The sequence below is a fragment of the Helianthus annuus genome, chromosome 4 (assembly GCF_002127325.2).
Source record: "Helianthus annuus cultivar XRQ/B chromosome 4, HanXRQr2.0-SUNRISE, whole genome shotgun sequence".
NCBI lineage: Eukaryota > Viridiplantae > Streptophyta > Magnoliopsida > Asterales > Asteraceae > Helianthus > Helianthus annuus.
Window position 1 is genome coordinate 165,757,133 of NC_035436.2, and position 22,157 is coordinate 165,779,289.

Here is a 22,157-nt window from a genome sequence, read left to right on the forward strand (position 1 = left end):
CGCCCTTTCCATAATGCAAACTTTTCGATCTGCCATTTTCCATGTACCATGCATACGTCACTTTCCCATGATTTGAAATTTTAGCTAAAATGAAAATAATGCAATTTTAAACGTGACTTGATAGGAAATAAAGTTGTGCATTATATTTGATATTTTCATATTAAAGCCAATTGCAAATTTAGGTTAATAATAATACATAGACATATATAGTGACAAAATTTGTATGCATACATCAATTGATGAAATTATTGAGAGACCTAAAATATGAACCTTAGATGGACCTAACAAAGAGATTGACAAACAACAAAATAAAATGAAAATATGAGGAGGAGAGTGAAAAATGCATAAACCATGTGTAGAAATTAGAAAATATCTCTCCAATATTAACTAATAATGACTATTGACAGGTCCTCTTTGTATGTGTTCTAGTGCAATTAAAAAGACTTTTTGTAACTGAATTAGCCAAATATTGAACCAATTAGATCCACTTTTAGATCTATATTTTACATCCACCAATCATCTTGTTTCTTGTATTAATTTACATCTAATGGTTGTGTGTGCATGCTGATGAATGTTCTCTCTATATATATTAATAATAATAAAGGCATGAGAGACCAAGGGGCACAAAGACAGCCTTTTCTACACACAATAATTGATCAAGCATAATTCTCAGTACTCTCTCCTCCTAAGTCTTAACCAAAGTCCAATAAAGATATGGATTTTGGTTACCAAAGGAGATGCCTTTTGTTGACTGTTGTCATCTTTCTCCTTCAAGTGCAACTGTTTCTGGCTGTAACTTTGGCCAAAACACAAGTACCTTTGTCATCATCATCATCTTATAATACAAGTAGCAGGAGCAGGAGGAGCAGTTCATTAAGGGGAAGAGAATTATTAGGCTGTGATTTGTTTAAGGGAAAATGGGTAGTTGACAATTCATACCCAATCTATGCAGCCTCTAGCTGCCCCTACATCGATTCCGAATTCGATTGTCTTAAACATGGCCGCTCAGACACTCAGTATCTCAAGTATTCTTGGCAACCTGATTCTTGTAACTTACCCAGGTACATACACATCTCTCTCTAAATTTTGTTTATGGTTTTCAGTGGTTATTTTTGGAAATGAAATCTTTTTGTCCAATTTTAATTCTTAGGGATGTGACTGAAGTTGCATACACTTTCATACACTATCATGTCAAGTTGTTGTTGTTTTTTTTAATTTTTTTTTTGCTATAAAGGGGTTCGACTTGTGAGTTGTCCAAATTTGTTATTTTTTTTGGTTTACAACAAAGTGAAATTGCATCACTATAAACTATAAAGATTAAATTTGCAACATTTTTACATGGAGTACATAACAATCATCAATAGTTTTTAATTTAAAAATCTAAAATAAAATTTATTACAGAAGTAAGTTGTATGGAATATTGGACAAAAGTCGATGCTTGTAATGATGACAATTAATAATAGATAGGTACTTTCAGTACACTTCAGTTCAAATAATTACCACCTCATCTAATTGATGACATTAATTTTGGGTCCATAATTATTTTACTGTTCTATTAAGTAATTATTCGAGTCCATCTGTGTCTTTTTTGTGGTGTTCTAGTCGTAATTGTAAGTTTAAAGTTGGTTGGACCAGTGACTTAAAACCCACTTCTTAGCATGTAACTATTTGTGTTTTGCCCTAGTTAGTTAATTGTTATCAGTGTTTCTTTTATATAAAGTCTGCCTTTAAAAAAGTAACTTAAGTATTAAATCGTTAAACAACATATTTACAAAAGTCACTGTATTAAGTTTGGTGTTCATTGATTTACTACCGATACAATCATGATTGGTAACTTTGTATCGTAAATTTTTCGATACATTTTGCTAGTCGGTTTTATGCTATTGCCGCCGTTCTAAAAAAATAAATAACAATCATCGATGCATGCATAACATAGGTTTAACGGGTTGGATTTGTTGAGCAAATGGAAAGGGAAGAAGGTGATGTTTGTTGGTGACTCACTGAGTGAGAATATGTATCAATCCTTAGCTTGTATGCTTCATGCATCTGCCCCCAAGGCCCCTACTTTTCAGCACAAGGACTCTCTTACTACCCTTACATTTCAGGTATGCCCTTACTGTCCCACAGTAAATTTTGATATGTTTTACATGATGCACAATTGTCAAAGTTAGATTGATTTCATCTCTGATTTGTTACTGTTTCCTTTTGTGTCAGTTGTGTTAAACAATCATTCTGACAAGATTTTTGGCCCAATATTAGGAAATATATGAACCAGTACATAAAAAAATTAGTTACCAATTTGCATTGTGTATCTGACATATTCTTTGATTTATATAAAATGTTGTACTGATTCGAGATGGTGAGATATGAAATATAATAGCAACATTATGGGCGGTTTTTGTATATGTCAAGTCGAGATTTGATGGACCTTTTACCCTACAGTTTTGGTTTTTTGTTTTTATTTTAATTTTCGTGTTGTCGGCACAAAAGGTCAACTTAGCATAAGGACACTAGCCCAAAAGAAGAGTTTTGTTTATGGAAAAGTGGCCACGTACTGCAGGCGAGTAAAATATTTTTAGAAAATACACACACGTACGTTCTGTTAGCAAAGAGAGAGTTAGAGAGGATGAGAAAGAGTTGGTGTGTGTGTGTTTAGTTTACAGTTATATTATTTTTATATATCTATATATAAAATAATATTTGCTACATACAAGTTGCAAGTTTGGTTTCATATAGAATTTTAAGATGTAGGTCTAAGATACGTTGTTCATGTTCTCTTGATTTAGTGATATCAAGTGTTTATTCATATCAAAGTGGTAGGGGTTTGAGTCCCACAAAGTAAACGATAGATGCCTTTTGAAAGTAGATTGTAGGTGTGTAAGTGGTTTTGTATTCACACTACTAGAAAACTACATTTTTTCCTACAAAAGTTTCCTACAAATTTCCCACAACTCAACTTTTTTTTACAATTTTTTGACAAAAAGGAAAAACAAAAAAAAAACCCAAAACGTTTCCACAAATTTTCTACAAAATTGCCACACAATAAGCATTTGTAGCAATTTCGTCACAAAATTAACAACCTTTTCGACAAAATTCCGACAAAAATTATAAAATTTTATATTATTTGTAACTACAACAAAATAAATAATTTAAAAAATATTAAATATTAAATTTGTCGGAAATTTGTAGCAAATTTACACCGGTTGCTACATATTTCCTACAAAAAAAAGTTATTTTATTTGTTATTTATCAATATCAGAAAAATAGATAATTTAAAAAAATAAAATGATAAGTTTGTCAGAAATTTGTAGCAAATCGACAGCAGTTGCTACAAATTTCCTACAAAAAGACTATTATTCAACAAATTAAGAAGAAACCATAATTTTAAAAAATAAAAAACTAGATTTGTCGGAATTTTGTAGAAAACTGACACCAGTTGCTACATATTTCCTACAAAAAAAAGTTATGTTATATGTTATTCAATTAAAAAAAATAGATAATTTTAAAAAATAAATTAATAAATTTGTCGGCAATTTGTAGCAAATTGACAGAAGTTGCTACACATTTCCTACAAAAAGGCTATCATTCATTAAATTAAGAAGAAAACATAATTTTGAAAAATAAAATGTTAAATTTGTAAGAAATTTGTAGCAAATTGGCACAAGTTGCTACATATTTCCTACAAAAAAAGTTATGTTATTTGTAATTTATCAATTTTAAAAAAAAATAGATAATTTTAAAAAATAAAATAATAAATTTGTCGGCAATTTGTAGTAAATTGACAGCAGTTGCTACACATTTCCTACAAAAAGGATATCATTCATTAAATTAAGAAGAAAACATAATTTTGAAAAATAAAATGTTAAATTTGTCAGAAATTTGTAGCAAATTGACACAAGTTGCTACATATTTCCTACAAAATGTAATTTATCAATTTAAAAAAATAGAATAATAAATTTGTCGGCAATTTGTAGCAAATTGACAGCAGTTGTTACAAATTTCCTACAAAAAGCCTATCATTCATTAAATTAAGAAGAAAACATAATTTTAAAAAATAAAATGTTAAATTTGTCAGAAATTTGTAGCAAATTGACACAAGTTGCTACATATTTCCTACAAAAAAAAGTTATGTTACTTGTTATTTATCAATTTTAGAAAAATATATAGTTCTAAAAAATAAAATAATAAATTTGTCGGCAATTTGTAGCAAATTGACAGCAGTTGCTACAAATTTCCTACAAAACAGTTGTTTATAGAAAAAAACATAGTTTGAAAATATATAATGTTTAGTTTGTCGAAAATTTGTAGCAAATGAACATCAGTTGCTACAAATTTCCTACAAAAAGGTTATTTTAATTTATCAATTTAGAAAAAACATATTATTTTAAATTATAAAATGTCAAATTTGTAGGAAATTTGTGGCAGTTTATTCTGTACTACTATATCATACCTCATACTATACTATACCATATATTATACGATATTATACTATGTTGTACCATACGATACAATCTTATACAGTACCATACAATACAATCCTACACTACACTACACGAACGACACTACACGATACGACGCAACATGACACGACACTATACTATACGATACAGTATAGTATACTATATTACATTGTGCGATACGATACGGTCCTATATTATACAACACTACACTGTACTATACTGTACGATGCTATTATATACTAGAGTGAATTTCAAGGATTGTCCTTTATCTTTATACCCATTTTCACGCGTTGTCCTTTATGTTCAAATTTGACGAGTTTTGTCCTTTATGTTTTCATATCATACACGTTTTGTCCTTTAGGCCTAACCCAGTTAGTTTTTTCAGTTAAATTTGGTCATGTGCTTTGCACATGAGAGAATTTTTGTCAATTCAAAGGTTGCAGAAGCTTTGAGCTGTAAATTTGCCGTTGAACTTACCTTTGAATTGACAAAAATGCCCTCATGTACAAAGCATAGGATCAAATTTAACTGAAAAAACTAGCTGGGTTAGGCCTAAAGGACAAAACGTGTATGATATGAAAACATGTAGGACAAAACTCGTCAATTTTGAACATAAAGGACAACGCCTTAAAATAGATATAAAGATAAAGGACAATCCTTGAAATTCACTCTATATGCTATACAATACTACACTATAATATATTATACCACATAGTATACGATATTATACTATACTATATTGTAATATACGATATGATCATATACTATGCTACACTATACTATATTATATTGTACTATATTGTAATATACTATACTGTAATATACTATATTGTACGATACGATATGATACGATCCTGTACTATGCAAAACTACACTGCAATATACTGTAATGGACCATATTGGGTCTTAACGGATAACAACAAACAATAGTAAATCATGCATGTCTTGATGTATATGTGTTTGTGCATGTATGTGTGTCTATGTGCAAGGGTATGGTCCCAGATACCGCACCGAAGCGAACGCGAGTGACCATCACCCATATCAAATACTCACATCAACTAGGACTTATCTGCGTCCGTGCGGGCATGCGCGAACGCAGTTAACTGTTCCAATCGGTCAAGTGATGATAAGACTTACCTTGTGTATGAAAACGGTTGTTTTCGTCACGACAAGGGATGCGATAACAACCGCAATCGTTGCACATAGCGATGCGGCTCAACACCGCATCCTATGGATGTTTTCGTCACGACAAGGGATGCGGTAACAACCGCAGTCACCGCACATAGCGATGCGGCTCAGCACCGCATCCTATGGATATCTTCGTCACGACAAGGGATGCGGTAACAATCGTGGTTACCGCATATAGCGATGCGGCACAACACCACATCATATTGACAACGCAAGTAGGACTCACACTTTGACATAAGTGTCCAAAACAACAACTGACACTGACAGTCGTCACCAGTCCGCCCCACATCTTTGCAACGCTGGCACACAGACTGACAGCCGCAGCAGGACGTGGCATCACCTCAGGAAGTGTCCAACACTTCCGTGATCTACGCTTCTGACACACCTGCAACAGGCTGCGCGTCGTCGGTCTAGCCACTGAATTACCCTCCTTCACTCTTCGGCTATATATACCCATCCCAGACCAGGTTTGAGGTATCGCTTATCTGCTCTCTCTCACACTTACTACTATCACACACTTTGCTCTCAAGCAAATACTGATTCTGACGCCGGAGAGTGGTAACAAGGAGCACCCCCGCCCCATCCTCCTTGTTATGAGTCACAGTGTGTTTCCTTGTGCAGGAGACGGGTTAGCGGACGATCCAGCAACCGATCCTCAGAAAGAAGGGATTAACTCTACTTGACGAGACCAGTGAATTAACCTCCCCGGTTAACCACTGTTTTATCACTATGTCTACGTGTATATGCATATGTGTTTGTGCGTATATGTATATGTGTCTATGTCTATGCGTATATGTATATGTGTTTGTGCATGTATGTGTGTACCTTTGGTTATAAAGCTTGAATTCGACTTGCAGGTAGTTTTTGAAGCTAGGTCTCGGCTTAGGCTCGGGCTCGAATCGTTTAATATATAATCATATTTTACAAATAGTAATTATTATTATTATTATTATTATTATTTAAATATATACTTAATATATTAATTAAAAAAATATATAAACGGTGTGCTCGTTAAGGCTCGCGAGCCAGCTTGAGTTCGATAAGCGAAACTTAGACTAGTTTAAGCTTGAATCGTTTGAGTTTTTGTTTGGATCCGAACTCAAGTAGCTTGGCTCGTTTGCACCCCTAACAAATATAAGAGTTAAATGCTATTTTTGTCCCGGTGGTTTGGACCATTTTGTCAATTTAGTTCAAATGTTTCATTTTTCGCGTGGGTCAAAAAACGGTTTCACTGTTGGCATTTTAGTCCACTGGGTTAATTTCATCTATTTTTTCTCTTAACGAGAAGGACAATTCAGACATTTTATATGTAACTTTGTTAACCAGAAGGGCAATTCGGCCATTGTCATGATTGTATATGCGTATTAAATACTAGTGAGTAATGATTGTATATGCGTATTAAATACTAGTGAGTAAGACTTTACCTTTGCCAATGGACCACCACCACATTGGTAACTTGGATAAACTTAGGGGGGGAGGGGTGGTTCACTAGTGATAGTTTCTATCACTCACAAGCACCATTCAAGTTCCGCCATGTCATCAACCATTTTTCCATCACTCACAACCCTTTTTAGTGGGGGTGGTCATCACTCACCACCATACCCAACAATTTCCCCCCAACCAACAATTCCACTCACAAAACAAAACCATCACGCGTTGAAAAAATAACGAAAATGGATTTTCGTTCATATATAACGCGTTATCTAAATGAGGCGGGGTGGGAAAAATAAAATATCACTCGTTATACTTTTGCCATCACTCGTTATAATGCTACCGCCCCGTGTGCCCTTATTTGACACGTTAATAATTCAGAGAGGCATTTTTTTCATATTGTGACGTTAAAATGCCCGTCCACCGGACGAGTATAGAACTAGTTATATATAGCTTTTGACTGCATCAAAATGAATCGAGATTGATTTTTACCCGTGGTTCTTGAAATATATTGGCATCTTAATCATTTCTCATTAAGGCATATGCTATGAGCTTGGTTTAAAAAAGCGTGCTTTAAGCGAGCTTCCGAATTTCATATGGAATTTTCAAGTTTGCAACTTAGTTTAAATGGGGGCCTGTTTCAGTTTAAACCCTGCGGACACGTTTGTCTAAGCAGGTCGTGTTCGTGTCGACCTCACTCGTTAGCGAGTTGACCTATTTAACTGGTTTATTTTTACAAATTTATGTATAAAATATGTGTTTTATCTGATCGCTAAAATTGATAGGGTGATTTATGCCGAATTTAGAACTTTCCGTGTCTTTATCCTTATTACATCACATGCACTTTGTTTCTTCAGACACCGGAGCAATAATGGCAGTGGCAGTGGCATCAGCGTCTATGTTAGTAGCATTGAAGACTTTCCTCATTATATCGGCATGGGTAATGGCAGATGTGCTTGTTTACTCATTTGCCGCGGATGGCCAAGTCTCTTGTTTCCAGCCAAGCAAATGGTAATCTTTGTGAACAAGCTAGAACTATATATTTGTTCTTCTGATGATGAATGTTTCAATTGTTTGTCAAATTTATGGCAGGTGGATGCAAGTGGCAGAGTATGATTATATTGTGATTATACTTCCTATAATGGTAAGCAAGTTTATTTAAAATTTTCAAGGCTAAGTTATTGTTTGTTTGATATTTAAGTATTCCCTAAACATAATAGCCCCTATTTATACTAACAAAACTACCTTTTAAAGCTACATGTCGGATCGTGTCGTTGTTTTACACAAGTACCGAAATAACATGCTAATCCGAGGTCACTTTACTTTGCGTTGTTTTTATACTATAACTCGTTAGAGCAGCGTTATATTTTGTTTGGAATGCACATGTTTCTGTTTTAGTTTTCTAGCTAATTCATATTGAATGGTTATATACTGGTAATCTTTAGGCGTTTTTCTACAAGGAATCAAGCTGGATCAAGAGAATTGTTTTTTTAATTATATAATTTTTTTGTGGCAGGTAATTTCTATATACATTATGGAATCTGTACATGTTTGAGTTGGTCTTATATTCTAGTTTGTTTCCCTTTTACAGCTTTGTTAACTGTGGATACATTGCTATGCTGTTCCACTAATTGTCACCTGAAGAGTCTATGAAAGATCCATTATACGTTGTGCTAGCGAGATGTCAAAACCGGTAAGAATGGAGGACAATTCATATATATCCTGCTTAAAATAGGCCTGTTGTCAAAATGGATTCAAAATGGGATCAGCCGTGTGGGTCAAAATGGATTGGGTCAGGATAGGTTATTTTTAAACAGGGTTAATTTGATTCGGGTTCAGGTTCACGCCAATTTTGATTTGGGTTAGAAGGGTTCATTTTCAAGGTTTATTTGGTTTGTGTTAGGAGTTTTTACAAAATAAGCACGAGTCAAGATGAGTTTTTATAAAAATTAATTAAAGACCACTCATGTATAAATATGTTTAATAAAAGTAAAATTGCAAGAAACATAAGGAATTGCGTACTTATAATACTTTTTAATAATTTATTAAAATAATTAAGTACAAATAAATAACAACATTTTAATATGATATTTCATTTTTTAATATGTATGTGTGTTTGTATTTTGTTATAAGGGATTTTTACGTTGTTAGTTAGATTTTTGTAGGGTTGTGTTGATCGACCTGTTCGGGTTGATATGTGATGATTACGGTTTTATAATTTTCAGCTTCAAAAAGTTCAGGCGGAACTAGAAAGAGAGTGTGAGGCTCGACAAAACATAGAAGCCCGTTTCGAACTATTTCAACAAGAGCGTGAAAAAGAGCGGGCCGACCAAGACGCATGGCGAAAAAATATGGAAGAAATGGTGAAAAACATCGGAAAGAAGTAAACAAAGCTCTCGTTTTGTTAAGTATTGGAATGTTGGATTAGTTTTGAATCAAAAAACTTGCTCTTAATTAGGATTTTTTTGTGTGTTTTGGAACTTCTGGAATGTTTTAGAATCTTGCTTGTTGCAAATGTTTTGGAATGTTTTATAATTTTGATTGCTGTTATTTTTTTGGAATATTTTATATTTTGCTGCGTTTTTATACAATTAATGGTTTTTTAAAATTCAGAATTGTTATTTTGTCACAGATCTTTGTCACAAATCTGTTGCAGAAGAGTTTTATAATTTGTAGGAATTTTGTAGCAGAAGAGTTTTATAATTTGTAGGAATTTTGTCGCAAGAACGTTTTTAACTGTTTATAGGAAATTTGTAGCTACATTAAAAAATATATTTTTAGTTGTAGGAAATTTGTCGCAAACTGTGTTGATAACTTTGTAGGAAATTTGTTGGAAACCGTTAGTTTTGTAGATAATTCGTAGCAAATTTTTTAGAGAAAATTTATAAATTTGTAGGAAACTTGTGGAAAGTTTTATGATTTGTAGGAAATTTTGTCGCAAGAAAGTTTTATAATTTGTAGGAATTTTGTCGCAGAAAAGTTTTATAATTTGTAGGAATTTTGTCGCAAGAATGTTTTATAATTTGTAGGAATTTTGTCGAGAAAATAAAAAAAATATGAATATTTTTTTTAATAATGTTATTAATTTTAAAAATAAAATATCATAAAATAATATAAAAAAGGTAAAAACGTGGAAGAATTGTCGGAATTTTGCAAAAAGAGCGATTTGTCAGTATTTTGTAGCAAATTTTGCGACCAGAGATTTTGTAGGAATTTTGTAGGAGATTTTGTCGTATTTTTGTAGCTAATCCGGTTACCCACAAGTTTATTTCCTATGAATTTTTTTGTAGGAAATTTGTAGGTAAGGCCAATTTCAGACAAATTTGCTACAAATTTGGTTGTCACAAACTTGGCAATTTTCTAGTAGTGTCATGGTTAAAAACAAATTTCTAAAATGTAAACGTGTGATGAAGACAAAGCAGAAGAAACAAAACAAGGTTCACAAGTGTGTTATCATCGTGGAAAGAAGATATATATTTCAGAAAGTCTTTCTCCTTTACAGTCCTTGTGTTTCTAAACGACAGCCTTAGTTTTTTTCCTTTCTTTTTCTCTGCTTAAAATGACATGCGACCTACCACTTTATTTGTAAAATGGGTTTAAATAATTACATACTATTTTATAAACTTGTGGTGGAAAATTTTTTTTCTTTCTTTTTTTGTCCCATTACTTCTACATAGTTTAATTATCTGAAATGATATTTCAGTATGTAAAAAATAGCCCTTTAACAATGTGTTACACTGTTACCCCGATGTCTTAAGTTCAATAGATGAAAGTTTAAAATATAGTTTCGAGGGTTTAACGATTGATAAATGTGCAGGACTATGGAGTAACAATATATTTATATCGCTCCACATACTTGGTGGATATAGTAAAAGAAAGCATTGGCCGGGTACTGAAATTGGATTCCATTCAAGGTGGCGATGCATGGAAAGGGATGGACGTGCTGATTTTCAATTCGTGGCATTGGTGGACACACACTGGACGATTACAACCGTATGTTTCATCAATTTTCCTAACGGTTGCATTAATAGTGATATGTTGATTTCGTATATTATTCTTCAACTATAATCCCGCAGATGGGATTATATGCAATATGGTTCAACCATATCAAAAGATATGGACCGTCTGGAGGCGTACTTCAAGGGCATGACAACATGGGGAAAATGGGTCGATCTCAATGTCGATCCGTCTAAGACTAAAGTATACTTCCAAGGGATCTCCCCTTCACATTACAGGTAAGTGCTTTATCCAACATCAAGCAACAATATTCTGAACTATAATCAAGTACAATGCCTTTTAGGAATAAGTGAATTTACATTTGGTAAACTTCTTTTAAAATTAGGGGAAAGGAATGGGGATCATCATCCAAGAATTGCTACGGAGAACTACAACCAATACAAGGATCGACATATCCAGGAGGATTACCTGAAGCGCAAGGTGTTTTGAAGAAGGTTTTGGGGGCGGTACAAAAACCAGTTTACTTGCTTGATATCACGACGCTGTCACAATTGAGGAAAGATGCACACCCTTCAACTTATGGTGATGGTTCAGGCGTAGATTGTAGTCACTGGTGTGTTCCTGGGCTACCCGATACTTGGAATCAACTCCTATATGCAAGCTTTATTTAATTGACAGATCGATTTAATTTGTCTCATTACATATTTGTTTTACAGAAACTATATGCATCTTAGTTTTAATGAAGTGTGAAAATTTGTTCATTTCAAAGTTCATTGATTAGTATTGGTAAAATTTTGATTTGTCTATTCTCTTAGGTTGTAAATTCAAATGCAAAACAATTTTCATCCATATTTAGACGCATATAGCTACATGTATATGTAAGTATATACTAATATTAACAATCAATAGGTTTTGCAATAGATGATAAGACATGAACCCGAAATAGGTAAACACGAACACGACATGAAATCTTATCGCGTCAGAATTTCCAAACACGAACACGATAATAAACAGGTTACACGAAAGGACCTGTTATGACACGAAAAATTACCGGCGTGTCATCCGACCTGTTAAGACACGAAGGCGACCTGTTAAGACACGAACACCACCTGTTAAAATACGAACTCGACCTATAAAGACTCGGACACGACCTGTTATTAAATATATAAACTTTACTTTTAGGTAACTTTTATTTAAAATTAGGAGCCCCACATATTTTGTTTTCAAAATTATAAATGTGTCATTAACGGGTCTTAACAGGTTAACATGTATTTAACCTGTTAAGACATGAAACTAAAAAGGTCTTAACGTGTCATCCTGTTAAGGTTAAACATGATAACTGTTAACCGTATAGCCTATGATATGTCTACGCTATAGCTAAAATGAATGATATATGTTTAAAGTTGTCCCACATTGGTCTATATTGATTATTTTTATTTGGGTAAATTACTTTTTGAGTCTCTGTGTTTTATGAGTTTTAATTAGTTGAGTCCACAAGCAAAAAGTTTAACGACCTGAGTCTCCATAAGCATTTTCTTTAACCAATTGAGTCCAATTTTTGAATGTCTGTTAAATCTGCTGTTAAGTCCCCTCACGTGCAATCCACGTGAGGGGTATTTTCGTCCATTCCTGCACTTTAAATGCTGTATATCCCTTTTGTTTTTATATAAAAAATAATGTATATCAGATTATAAAATTTCTCCACCCCTTTTCTTTCTCTCTCTCTCTAACCCCATCACCTCCACCTCCACCTCCAGCCACGACTCTTATCATCGTCTTCATATATCCAGTAACTGTCACAGTCACCAAACACCAAGATCCACAACTTAATCAAAACCCATCATCCACAATGTTTTCCCAGCGGTTCCACACCAAACACTGAACTAAATTACAAGGGTGATCAAATTAATAACAAAGATTTGTTACATGGTTTTACCTAGACGGTACACTCACAACAATAATACGATTTGAAACTTTACTCTATTTTATCATTATTGGTATTAAAAAACATCCAAAAAGGGGGCAAATCATCAACTGTTGAAATCGGTGAAAACACATTCAAACTCTTTGATTAAATCATTCCGAGCAGGCGAAATCATCACCTCCGATTTTGGTTTTTCTGTCTTCGTACCAGAGTCGTTCACCTCCGTCTCTGGTGACCTATGATTTCGGCTACGGTTACCAGCAACATTACAGGGACGGGCATGGGTTCCGTGCAACCCATAAAACACAACAATTAAGGTTGTTTACCTGTAGATCTTTAAATCAAATCAATTACCTCTCTTGCACAACAATGGAATTGCCTCCTTGGATTTGTTGTAGTCCACGAGGTTCTTATGATTGTTGCAGACCCACATGCACAGACAACTTGATTGATCATGATGAAGATTTAGGGTTTTTAATTTTGTGGAAGAAGATGAAAGTGAAAGATTATGATGAAGATTTAGGGTTTTTAATTTTGTGGAAGAAGATGAAAGGGAAAGCTTATAAAGGGATATACGACATTTAAAGTGTAGGAATGGACGAAAATACCCCTCACGTGGATTGCACGTGGGGGGACTTAACAGTAGATTTAACAGACATCCAAAAATTGGACTCAAATGGTTAAAGAAAATGCTTATGGGGACTCAGGTCGTTAAACTTTTTGCTTTTGGACTCAACTAGTTAAAACTCATAAAACATAGGGACTCAAAAAGTAATTTACCCTTTTTATGTTTATTGTTTATGGACAATTCTATGATCCTTCTATTCCTAAAATACACCCCACATATTACACTTGTCCAAAATATAGAACTTGAGATCTTCCCACAAATGGTGTTTTAAAGAGTTTTCCTCTCCCACGGGGCTACCAATAACGGTGGTTTCTTTTAAATGGATCGGGAAAATAGACTCTTGCATGCTCATTGACACAAATGTCTGACCAAAGTGCTTGGGCTTGCACCTGACAGGTGTTGCTTGGACTCCAACTATATATCTACTCAAGTCGTGGTAAGGTTTGTAACAGTTGTTTCTCCCATTAACGAGAAAAATATTTTATTAAACTATTTAAAGTGTTAAAGCAGTTAAAAAACTCCAATTAATGTTGATTGAGTGGCTTGTCCGTTTCCATTTGCTAGAGCTACATATACCTTGTTTTTTAAAAGTAAACTTCGTTAAAAACGCTGACCTAACAAAGGAGAGCCAAGCAAACAACCACGGCCAATTATATCATGTACAAAGGAAACTTAAACCACACTTTCCAAAGAATGTTTTTATGTTTAGACCTACATTTAAGCCAAAGAAAACAAAGAGATCTAATATCTCCAAAAGTGTCTTCACTATCATCACGTCCATTTTAGAAGGCTTTCTCATTACGAGTCTTCGAGATAGCCCATGTGGTGATTAAAATCAGCCCATACACCACTTACTTTTGTCTAGAGTTTATGCTTCCCATCTTGTGGTACTCCAAAATGTCACTGAAAGAAAACGTAAACAAAGGAGGAGTTTTAGCCAGTTACATAATCTACTCCACATCCTCGTAACGAAATCGCAAGCTGTAAAAACATGTTCCGTTGTCTCCTGCACTTCTCCACAAAGCTCACACGAATCATCCTCCACATCAATGTTCCTTCTTATTAAAGCTTGCCTGGTAGGAACTTTATTTTGTTCCACCCTCCATACAAGTTTGAAGCAGTTGGAGAACCCATCTACATTTGTCCAGAATAACACATTATTCGCGGTCCCCGTTTTAGTCATCAGTTTCTTCATCGAGGCAGTAGAGAAACTCCCAGGATCATTTGTAGACCAATTCCCTAAGGGGCTGTTTGGTAGCCTCTTAATGACCATTCAGATGCTACCTTTTAATGGTTTAAAACCTCTGAATGAATAAGAGGTAACCTCAAGTATGAATGGTTATGAGGTAACCTCTGAATGGTAAATCATCACATGTCACATTCTTCTACCTTCTCATTGGTAAAATTCTTAATGGTTCCATTAAGAGGCTACCATTCAGAGGCTACCAAACAGCCCCTAAATCTTTTTGAGTCGATAAGGCCACTTCCGATAGACCCGACACACATTCTTTCCATTCCCAAACTTCCGCTGCTGTCTCTAGTGGCCGAGACCAATCCCAGCTCCACCTATTGGCCCTCGTATTCGATACTACCCTACTATTAACTTTGCAATCTATATCATTTTCTAATATGAATAATCTAGGCGACCGAAACATAAGCGGTTCGTTCCCAACCCACCAATCAAATTGTGAATCTTTCTTCTGTTTAACTTTAGCTTCGACTGCACTCTAATTATAATGTTCCAAACCCCTACTAACAACAGATTAGACGACCAGATAGACCATCTATTCTACGACCATGACACGCCGCCACTACCTTATGCCATAAGCTATTCTCTTCCAACCTATATCTCCAAACCCACTTCGCCAAAAAAGCATCATTAACATGACCCAGTCTTGATATCCCCAAAACCCCCAATTGTTTTGGAAGCACCACCCTATCCCAAGCAACCCAATACATTTTCCGATTACCAACCCAAGCCACCCCAAATGAAATTCCTCATCTATGATTCTAACTTCTCCACCACATTAACCGGAGCTTTGAGCTTTGAATAGCGAAAAATAATAAATAGGTAAAGTTTCCAACACCGCTTTAGCTACCATGATCCGACCCCCAATAGATAAAGTACGAGACTTCCATGATGCAAGACGGGTTTCAAAAATGCCCACAATAGGATCCCAATTACTAATCCTATTCACATTAGCTCCCACCATAATCTCCAAAAAAGTAAAAGGAACCACACCCCTCTTACAACCCACAATACCAGCCATTTCATCCCTGAACAAGCATAAAAAATTCTCAATAATCTAGCCACCACCTTCAAGTTCTCATGAGCCCAATTCCCTATTAACAAGGCATCATCCGCATACGGAAAATGAGATGCCAACGGTCCTCCATTAGGAGTTCTAATACCATCTAATATACCCAAATTACAAGCTTTGGAAATCATATTCGAAAAGGCTTCCATGATGAAAAGAAAAAGAAAGGGAGAGAGTGGATCACCTTGCCGAATGCCTTTATGACATTGAAATTCATAGGTGGGAGATCCATTGACTAATACCGAGGACCTCGCCGAATAAAGGACACCTCTAATCCAATTACACCAAACCAACATAAAGTTTATTTGAGTCACAATATATAGGAGAAATTTCCAATTAACATTATTGTATGCTTTTTCGAAATCTATCTTGAAAAGAAAACCTTTCCTACCTTCTTTCTTTAACCATGAAATCAACTCGCTAAGCATCAGCTATGAAGAATATAACGATCCTTGAGAAAGGCTGTTTGAGTTTCCGATGTAACCGAACCAATTACGTTTTTCAACCTATTTGCAAAAATTTGAGAGACCACGTTACTTATAATGCGAATGAGATTAATCGGTCGATAGTCCTTCAACTCAACCGGTTCTTTAGACTTAGGAATAAGAGTAATAAACAAAGAGCTACTCCCTTTACTAAACGTGCCGAACACAAAGAATTCAGCCATTAAATCCCCAAAGTCCTTTTCAAAAATCTCCAGAATCTCTTAATGAACTTGAAGTTAATCCCATCCAGGCCCGGGGCCCGATCCGACCCACAATCGAACACTGCACTTTTAATCTCCATCTAAAAAAAGGAGCCGTAAGTTCCATCGCCTCATTATCTGATAGTTTCTTCAATTCTGGGCAACATAACTTTGGCCGATTTACCATATTCTCCTCAAAATGCTTTCTAAAAAAATGGAGGACCTCTCTTTTTATCAGGTTAGGTTCCGCCACCCAATTAACTCCGATCAATAAACCCGAGATCCCATTTATCGCTTTCTATTGTTTATGAGCCTATGAAATAATGCAGGATTATCATCCTTGTGTATCGCCCAAGGGATGCGAGATCTTCGTCTAAGGTCCATCGCCTTATAGTGTTCGATTTCCGATATACCTTTCTAATTTAAGCCATTTTTCCAAGGGATCTCCCCATCACATTACAAGTAAGTGTTTCATCCAAGATCAAGCAACAACATTCTGAAATATAATCATGTACTAAGCCTTTCAGTATTTGGTAAACTTCTTTTAAAATTAAGGGAAAGGAATGAGGATCATGATCCAAGAATTGCTATGGAGAACTACAACTAATACAGGGATCAACATATCTAGCAGGATTGCATGAAGCCCAAGGTGTTTTGAAGAAAGTTTTGGGAGCGGTACAAAAACCAGTTTACTTGCTTGATATCATGATGTTGTCACAATTGAGGAAAGATGCACACCCTTCAACTTATGGTGATCGTTCAGGTGTAGATTGTAGTCATTGGTGTGTTCCTTGGCTACCCGATACTTGGAATCAACTCCTATATGCAAGCTTTATTAAGTAATTGACGTAACGATTTAATTTATCTCACTACAGATTTGTTTTATAGAAACTATTTGCATATTAGTTGTAATGAAGTGCGAAAATTTGTTCATTTCAATTTTCAAAGTTCATTGATTAGTATTGGAAAAATCTTGTTTTGTCTATTCTCTTAGGTTATGAATTGAAATGCAAAATAATTTTCATATATATATATATATAGGGTACGGTTCTAGAGTGAACAATCTTCCAAGAGTGAACTGCGTGAACTAATCTGGACCCTTGATTATTATGATCTTTAGATTTGAATAGAGTGGCATGATTGTAATTAGTTGATTAGATTTTACTATTTAATTAAATAGAAAAGGGTAAAAGTGTAATTCTAATTTAATTATCTACGTTTGAAATCCCCCAAATATTCTTCAATTGCCTATCCCCTAAATTTCTACATTTTAGTTTATGAATCCCCTTAAACACCTCTTTATTCACAACAATATCCTCTTTCTCTCTCACAATAATCGGCGACGACAGAAAGAAACCAAGCGGCAGATTGTCTGAGCAATAAATTCGCCGGAAAGTCATCTTATTTTCAACATTACCCCTTTATTCACAACGAATATCCTCTTTCTCTTTCACATTCATCGGCGACGGCAAAAAGAAACCCAACGGCAGATCGTCTGAACAATCAAATCGCCAGAAAAGTCATCTGATTTTCAACCACTAAAGGTACACAACGTAAAGTCTTAATGTTTATATGTTTCAGAAATTACTTGCATGTTGTTTTTGTTTTATAAATTAACTAAGAACATCAAATCAGAATTAGGGCTTGAATATTGTGTTTTGAAGGTTGTTTAGTCACAACGTTTTGGTACAATGGTGTGTTTTTTAGGAGTAGTTATTCGAGTACATGTTTAATTCCTTTGAAGGATATGGTTGATTTAACAAATTAGGGGATGTTGCTCTATTGTTATTCGAGTTTAGGTATGCTTGTTTGGTTTAGATAACCTAAAATCGTTTATGTACATCTGTGTACATTGTGATTAATTAGGTTGAGATTTCGAAAAATTGTTTATGTACACCTGTGTACAACGTGATTAATAAGGCTGAGACTTTGTAAAATTGTTTGGTATCTTTGTTTAATTTTTTTTTTTGAATATTAAGGTTGATTTAACATAATAGTGGATTGTACTCTGTTTTCTAAGGTATTTAAGGCTGGTTGTTTGGGTGAGTTGTAAAGTCGTTGTTGTACACATGTGTATATTGATGTTAAGCTGATTTGAACTAAATATGTTCAGTAGACTGCACTTTTTTAACCATATGTTAGTTTTGTCCGGTGTACACATGTGTACTCATATGTGACATGTTATTTATACTCTGTTTTTAAGCATTATACTCTATTTTTAGGAAGGTTCATTATAGTCCCTTGTACACAGGTGTATTTTTCCGTGATACACATGTGTATGATACTGTTGTACATATATGTATGCACACAGTGGACACATTTTCTAATGTAGTTGATATAGCTAATACTTTATTGAGCAGGCAATTTGTGTTCGAAACCACATCACATCTGGTGTTGGGCTGTATCATTTTCCAAATGAAGGATTTGCAATCAAGTAAGTGGATTAATGCTGGAGTCGTTAATTGCTTTGCATCAATGCTAAACCATTATGAAAATCAGTGAACAAATGAAGTAAATATTTTTGGGGAAGCTGATAAAATCAAGGGGACAAAGCCGTGATTGTTTTGCAATACTGAATATGGTCATTTTTACTTGGTTTGCTTTGATCAATGATGACGATTTTTTCAGTAAGACCACGCCGTACAAAGTGGTAATCGACATGTGAATACATATGGTTTTATTCCTAAGTGGACATACTATAACTGATTATGACATGATCTTTGATTTCAGAAGGATGTTTTCACAAAGTATATGAAGCTGGTTAATCATCCAAAGTATCGGTAGATTGAAAATACAGTGCCACAAAGGTTGGATTTTGAATGGAAGACGTCGGCAACACGGTCGATTGCGGGGTCTTTGTTGTGCGTCATATGGAAACTCGGTTTGGCATACAGTTGATAAATGGGATAGTGGCTTCCCACTTGAGCCGGGCACCAAGAAAGCAACGCTGACACGGTTACGGAAGAAATACGCGGTGAAATAGTAGAACACAAGTTTATTTTCTATCGGCAGATTGAAATGCACAAGTGATGTTTTGGTGTTTGATTCTTTTTTGAAATAGTGGAACACAAGTTTAATTTCTATTTGTATGGATTTTTTGTTTTTTAGACTATTTGACACCTTACTGAATCGTATAAAGGTTATGTGTGACGAATTTCATACAACACTTACACAATACAGATGTGCACAGTTGTAATAGAGTAAACTCAGTACAGACATAGTAAGCAGGTAAGTTATATAAATATCCAATTACACCTGTGTACAAACGTAGTAAGCAGGTAAGTATACATGTGTACATGTAATATACATTATATAAAACATATTTTATTGACCGTAGTACACTACTGTGAGGATTTATGTTTAATATTTTTCCAACAAAAAAGAAAGTTATGTATTTTGAAAGACATTTTACAAGTCATACCGTACTAAATCTAGCTTTCACAAACGGTTTAAATCTAGCTTTCACATTGGTGTCCAGTACCTAGTCCCATTGAGAGTTTCATACACGTTACTCGCAACCGACTCTGCACAATTATATTAAAGAAGGTTGGTAAAAAAAGGACAACAATGCTGAGGGTCTTCAAAGGCTCATTAACTAAAATTATGTTATTTACATGCAGCTACCGTGTATTATACGCATGTGTACTATAGTGTTTGCATGTATAAAAGAAGCAGTACACATGTGTACCTCGGACCTATATATTATAAACAAAAAAATGACTAAAACTCAAGTTCAAATATTGCTGTAATTTTGTAAGACCATGTGTTAATACAAATCTGATCAATCATCTTCCTTCTCCAAATCAAACACCAAATAATGCCAATACAATATTAATTCTTTCAAGTAATCTATAATAATCAATAATCAATAATTCTGTAGTTTTGCGTTAAAATGTGACAATAGCGACTCTAAGGTTAATCTGCGACATTTCGTCGAACAGCTTCCAGACGTTCATGTTCAAGTTCACGAACGCTACTAACTTCACCATCGATTCGATCACCACCCGTATGATTCGGATTTTCTCTGAGCTCTTGTGAGCTTTTCAAACCCTAATTCACCCTCTCCCTCACTCCTTTCTTCTTCTTCCTCCAATTCATTTGTATCTGTACAATAATGAAAAAACCAAACAAACATTAATCTATACATCGATACCATCATCTTAATAAAAACACAAAGAAAACAAAATAAATCAACAGAAATCAATTGAAATCAACTGCCTTTTCCGATTAAATGTTCGCCGGAATCCCATCCGTCTCCGATTGCCTTTTCGGATTAAATGTTCGCCGGAATCCAATCTGTCTCCGATTAATGTTCGTCGGAATCTTATGCCGTCTACGATTAATGTTCACCGGAATAGTCGAGCTTCTGATGAAAAATATGAATGTGATGAACTCGGTTTATGAAGTTTACGTTCTATTGAATGATAAAAGTTGAATTCGAAATCTGGTGAATGGATTGAAAATATGGTTGTTTGTTAAACAATTAAGATGATAATCTTCTAAAATTTTAAAATATAGAAACGATCTGGTTATTTGGTAACTGATTTTAATTATGAAATTAATGATTTAAAGTTATTTTTTTATATAATTACAATCCTAACCTTATCAACTCTAAAGGAAATCAATGGTCCAGATCAGTTCACGCAGTTCACTCTTGGGATTTTGTTCACGTTTGAACCTAATCCTATATATATATTCTGACGCATATAGTTACATGTATATGTAATTATTTATTAATTTTAATAATCCATTGGTTTCACAACATACGTCTAAAATATAGCTAAAATGAATGACATATGTTTAAAGTTGTCCCACATAGGTCTATACAAATTAATTTATTTTTATTTTTTATTGACAAATCTATCATCCTACCAATTTCTAAAATACACCCCACATATGGCACTTGACCAAAATATAAAATCTAGGACCTTCCTATAAAAAGTGGTTTTAAAGATTTTGTCTTCGCCACTGAGTCACCAACAACAATGGTTTCTTTTAAATGGGTTGGGAAAACAGACTCTTGCATACTCGTTGTCACAAATGTCAAACCAAATTTCTTAGGCTTGCGCCTTCGACTCACAACTATAAATCTACTCTAGTTGTGGTAATGTTTATGATAGTTGTTGCTCCCATTAACGAGAAAAATATTTTGCTATATTCATATCTGGTTATTAAACTATTTAAAGCGCTTAATGCAGTTAAAAAACTCCAAACAATGTTGATTTAGTGGCTTGTTCGTTTCCATTTCCGAGAGCTATATATATGTGTTCTCTACTTCGTTTTACAAAGCTTACCACACAATTACAAGAAACTAGAAATTTCCAACTGCAAATGGCGCAACTTATCGTTGCCATTTCAAAGTACAATTACTCTTTCGCCTATTGCCCCTTAAGAGGAGCGAGGATATATGCAAACAATGCAAATTTATGTTTCAGGGCCCTGTCTTTTCACGTGGACTAACCAACTTTTTGTAGGCGGATAAATTGAAGAAAGGAAAGGAATTTGAAAGTGTTGCAGCCGATAATCAAGAGATGGCTAACAAGATAAAGTTTGTTTAAGTTTGAAG

The 22,157-nt window shown here is 34.5% G+C and overlaps 1 protein-coding gene and 2 long non-coding RNA genes across 4 annotated transcripts; all 3 read left to right on the top strand.

The window, feature by feature from the left end:
* The first annotated feature begins 472 nt into the window (after nt 1-472).
* Nucleotides 473-11,828, top strand: LOC110937176 (protein trichome birefringence-like 38). The gene is made up of 5 exons (XM_022179575.2): nt 473-1,061; nt 1,937-2,105; nt 10,897-11,072; nt 11,156-11,314; nt 11,422-11,828. The coding sequence occupies exons 1-5, from the start codon at nt 715-717 to the stop codon at nt 11,705-11,707; spliced, it is 1,137 nt and encodes a 378-aa protein (XP_022035267.1). The 5' UTR covers nt 473-714; the 3' UTR covers nt 11,708-11,828.
* On the top strand, nt 8,602-9,629 carry LOC118491123. The gene is made up of 2 exons (XR_004890450.1): nt 8,602-8,772; nt 9,305-9,629. It is a non-coding gene; the product is annotated as an uncharacterized LOC118491123 (long non-coding RNA).
* Nucleotides 11,829-14,976: 3,148 nt separating the features above from the next.
* On the top strand, nt 14,977-19,766 carry LOC118491124. Of its 2 annotated transcripts, XR_004890452.1 has the most exons (4): nt 14,977-17,053; nt 17,147-18,135; nt 18,952-19,241; nt 19,322-19,766. It is a non-coding gene; the product is annotated as an uncharacterized LOC118491124 (long non-coding RNA). The 2 variants fall into 2 exon arrangements; XR_004890451.1 differs by having other exon boundaries at nt 14,977-18,135.
* The last annotated feature ends 2,391 nt before the right edge of the window (nt 19,767-22,157 follow it).

What these genes read in the sequence shown, in the direction of transcription:
- LOC110937176 (XM_022179575.2), top strand. Translation starts at nt 715, where the DNA reads ATGGATTTTGGTTACCAAAGGAGATGCCTTTTGTTGACTGTTGTCATC. An exon ending in TTACTACCCTTACATTTCAG is followed by an intron (nt 2,106 to 10,896) that starts GTATGCCCTTAC and finishes ATAAATGTGCAG; the next exon opens with GACTATGGAGTAACAATATA. An exon ending in ATCTCCCCTTCACATTACAG is followed by an intron (nt 11,315 to 11,421) that starts GTAAGTGCTTTA and finishes TTTTAAAATTAG; the next exon opens with GGGAAAGGAATGGGGATCAT.